Source organism: Aplysia californica, unplaced genomic scaffold (assembly GCF_000002075.1).
Source record: "Aplysia californica isolate F4 #8 unplaced genomic scaffold, AplCal3.0 scaffold00133, whole genome shotgun sequence".
Taxonomy (NCBI): Eukaryota; Metazoa; Mollusca; class Gastropoda; order Aplysiida; family Aplysiidae; genus Aplysia; species Aplysia californica.
The window spans coordinates 1,158,608-1,162,996 of NW_004797403.1; the positions used below are offsets into that span (position 1 = coordinate 1,158,608).

General features: G+C 37.1%; 1 protein-coding gene across 1 annotated transcript in view; it reads left to right on the forward strand.

The window, feature by feature from the left end:
- Positions 1–4,389, forward strand: part of LOC101851493 — a 38,307-nt gene that overhangs the window by 24,814 nt on the left and 9,104 nt on the right. The window contains exons 16-18 of the mRNA XM_035969271.1: positions 1,605–1,823; positions 3,348–3,600; positions 3,991–4,154. Coding sequence (XP_035825164.1) covers positions 1,605–1,823; positions 3,348–3,600; positions 3,991–4,154 — 636 coding nt within the window. The remainder of the gene's footprint in view (positions 1–1,604; positions 1,824–3,347; positions 3,601–3,990; positions 4,155–4,389) is intronic.

Here is a 4,389-nt window from a genome sequence, read left to right on the forward strand (position 1 = left end):
AAAACAATAAATAAATAAATAAATAAAAACCGAAAAAAACAACCCCAAACCAAAGTAACATCTATCATGCGTTTCTTCAGGGCTAGAGCCAAGTGGACAAAGGGAAAGAACTCTTGTTGTACCAAAAATCGTTCAGAGCGGGATTTTCTGTCGCGTCGGTTCAAACTGGTGCAAATGTTTGGGTTTTGTTTGTTTTTTTTTTGGTTGGTTGGTTGTTTATGTGTTAGTTTTGGTTTGACCTTGATTGTTGGTTTGTTGTTGTTTGTTAGTAATAATAATATTTAAATTTGTAATGAGGTGGGGGAGGGCGGGGGATGGGAGAGACACAAAATGGCGGAGGACATATATGCATGGATAAAAATGAAATATTATGTGAGCCATCGTGGTGAAATCATGCACTTGTCAAAATAATGAAAACTGAGAAATCGGCATTTTTCGCCCAGTTTGGAAATTTTTTTTCGAATTTTTGTTTTTTGACTCAACACCTTGTTTGTCCATTTAAAAACACTGTCATGTGTGGATTTTACTGAAAAACGTTGATTTAAGGCACCAAAAATGTAAATTTGCCATTTCCAAGTGCTCAAACTGTGAAAGTCACCAAACTTTGGCGACCATTTTCTCACTAATTTTACTTCTGAAGCCAGGCGACCCCAGGTGGAGAGAGTTGAGTAAAAATGCCACATCCTTCTATTTTAGTTTGGTATGGAATTATCTCTGTTCAACAAATGGACAAGCATTATTGAGATCAGGCAAGTTAAATTAAATCTAAAGCTGCAGTTTCTTTTTCCAATACACGATAGTTTCAGATGCTTGGTTGTCAGTTTGCACAATTGTGAGGTAACGTGGTGAAATCAGGCACTCGTCAGAATAATCAAAGTGAAGAAACTGGCATTTTTCCGCAGGTTTGTGAATATTTATCCAATTTTCGGTTTTTGGCTTTCATGCCCTTTAAAGAACACATTCATGTGTAGATTTTACTGAAAAACGTTGATTAAAGGCACATAAATGTAAATTTTCAGTTTTTATGGACTCCTAAGCTAAGGAAATTATAAGTCATCTTTGACTGCCATTTTCTCACCATTTTTACCTCTGAAATCAGGGGACCCCCTCCTTTTTCATTCACAAATGTGTCGACTTCTATTCTAGATAAATGGATATTTTTTTAATTGAAAGTAAGGCAAATGAACAACCTTTAAAATGATAACAATAACTCCATATGCCTCAAAATTGACGAGCGCATGATTCCACTGCGTTGTGACACTTATCATCAACAAGCTGTTCAACTGTTCTAAGCCCAAAAAGAAAATTTTTCTGTAGAGTGAAAACATTTTTAATTCTTTTAAAAACGCTTTCTAAATAATGTATCTCTTCTTGTTTCTTTTTTTTTTTCAACTTTTAAAATTTGAATTTTGACAAAATAATTCTCAAGCACATGCAATCAATACTACAAGAAACTGCAATTTTTTTAAAATGTCCCAATTTTGGGCTTAGTACATCTGAACACCTGGTGGATGAGTTAAAAATCTAAGGGTCAAGACTTAGTGAAGAGTCAAAAGGGTTAATACTGTATGGAGAATAACGATGAGCTCTCTTCTCTGTTCAAGACCTCCTTTCTCCTGCAAAGGCCGCGTGGCCAGACAGGGTCGGAAGAAGATGAGTTATGTGGCCCGTCAGTTCTTTGCCGAGCTGGGCTTGTCCCAATGGCGGAGCCGAGACTTCTGGGCTATGCTCATTCTGATGATCATCGTGTTCTGGATCCGTCTGTACCTGCACTACATCGGCCAGTGGCTTTTCCTCAGCGCTATCGACATTCCCATCAATGAGTAAGTGAGGAGGGGTGGGGGGCAGGGGCGTCTGATGGTGAAGGTTGGGGAGGGGGTGGGGGGTGGTGAAGGGGAGTGAGAGGAAAGCTAGGGAGGGGGGATATAGAGGAGACAAGGTGAATATTGATCTTTGTACAGATAGGTCTTTGTAGAAATGTCCTTGGATTTGAGATAATTTTGAATATTGTGATTTTAACATTCAAAAATTTTGTTAGGAAAATGGAAATCTCTCACTGAGATTTGAAGAAAAATGTTGTGTTTTTGTTGACTTGGAGTCTGCTGGATTTTTTTGGTAAAATTGTTTTAATGTTATAATGCTATACCATTGTTGTGGCAGTAAACTAGTTAGTTATTCCAGTTTTTTGCATTTCTTCCAACAGACTTAAGGCCACACACGGGTTTTGGGGGTTCAGTTTGGGTCCAGACAATGTTTTTTGGGGTCTAAAGAAACTTCCTTCAAAATTATGTGCTAAATGGAATGGAAGTACTCCCAAAGCTGTATTTCAAAGATATAGCCCCATAAAATCTCTAACATTGTGAGCCTATACAATGCTTTAAAGCAATTTTGAGATGTTTTACTCCTTTCCTTATAATATACATTTCTTGGCTTTAAAACGTAAATACCCAAAAACAATTCAAGAAAAAGGCATGAAATTTGTAGGGTAAGTGCACCATGTAATTCCAAATAAAATGGCGTTAGCTTTTTCTAATATTGGTAAAAAAAGATATTTTTAATGGTTTCTTTACTTTGCTATTTAATTTTGACTTTTGTCCTTCACTGATATGCAAATCTTCAAAAAGTAATAAAATTATTAATATTTATAATTTCAAGAAAAGCTAGGGGTATGTTTTACAGATTTGTGTGCAGATTACAAACACCTCGTATGTAATTAGTTCATAGTTAGCATGGATGGTTTTTGAGTTTTTAGCTTTTGAAAATGGTCCTTCAGATAGCCTTGTTTCACTCTAATTTGCCATTTCTGTGATTATGTAACTGATAATGATTCCCAAAATGAAATATTTTAAATCCTTGAATGGAATACTTGGAGAAAATGAGAAAAAACACACACAAAAATAACTTAATCGTACATTTTGGTGCTAAGAAGTAGAGTGTGACCTTAACTAGTTTATTTCATTTTCTTGCATTACTACCAGCAGACTTTAACTAGTTTTTCCCTATTTCTCGTATTTCTTCCCACTGGATTGAGCTAGTTATTCTTTTATCTTGCAGTTCTTCCTATGGACCCAGCTTGCTATTCCTAATTTTTCATATTTCTTCCAATGAACCTTGCCAGTAATTCCTTATTTCTTGCATTTCTTCCAATGAACCTTGCTAGTAATTCCTTATTTCTTGCATTTCTTCCAATGAACCTTGCTAGTAATTCCTTATTTCTTGCATTTCTTCCAATGAACCTTGCTAGTAATTCCCCATTTCTTGCTTTTCCTCCTATAGTTATTCCTCATTTCTTGTATTTCCTCCAATGAACCTTGCTAGTAATTCCCCATTTCTTGTATTTCTTCCAGGTTCACATTCCTGCCCCACACAGTTACCCTCAACTACCAAGCCACCCTGCTGGAGGCCAAACAAGAGATAGCTGTGGTTGTACTTGGCCCCATGATGAATGTCCTGGTCTTCTCGTTCCTCGTCTTCTTTGCCTGGGTAGTGCCGAAGTTCATGGGCGTTTTGCCTGACATGGGGTCGAAGTTCATCATGGCCTATGGAATTTTGACTTTCTTTGATCCTCTTCTGATCTGCATTGTGGACTCTATTCTTGGGGTGAGAAGAATAATGTGTGTTTTTGGATGTAAGTTTGTCTATGTGTCTATTTTGTCTATGTGTCTGTCAGTCTGTACTTTTGTTCTATATTGACAGTAGGAGGCTGTCAAAGAAGAATAGAGGTCTACCTTTAGTGAGATTGAAAGCATGGCATCTGTGATGCTATGCTTAATCTTTTCAATTGCACTTTTCAATTGCACTTTTTCAGAATGGCAAAACTAACATGCAAAATTTTTTTGTTGAATTATCTGTTTTATTTTTATTTTTTAAGAAAGGGTGGAGGGGGGATGATGATCATAGCTTGAGTAAATAATTTTCTGTTTTAAATTTTTTATTGCCTGTAATTTGTTTGTTTGTTTTTTTATTTCTCTTTCTCTTATCTTTGTGCAGCGCTACGAAGATCAGGCAATTGAACCAATTGCAGACTTTGCCAAGCTCTACTGGCACTTCAAGAAGGCGCAAGGTGAAGGTCTACCTGGGATTTTCCTGCCTATTTTCTTATACACCTTCACATCCTTCTTCGCCGTGTCCATTCTGTACATGTACTTCTTACGGTGAGTCTATATGAGATTGTAAGATTTTCATAAGATAAGATGATAAGATAAGATAAGTCTTTAATATTCAGATTCTGGCACATTGGTTGAGTGTTCCACCACTTGAGCACGGGCGCGTATGCGCACACACATACACACACACACACACTCACACACACACACACACACACACACACACACACACACACACACACACAGAGGCATCTGCACACCCATACACACACTCTCTCATACA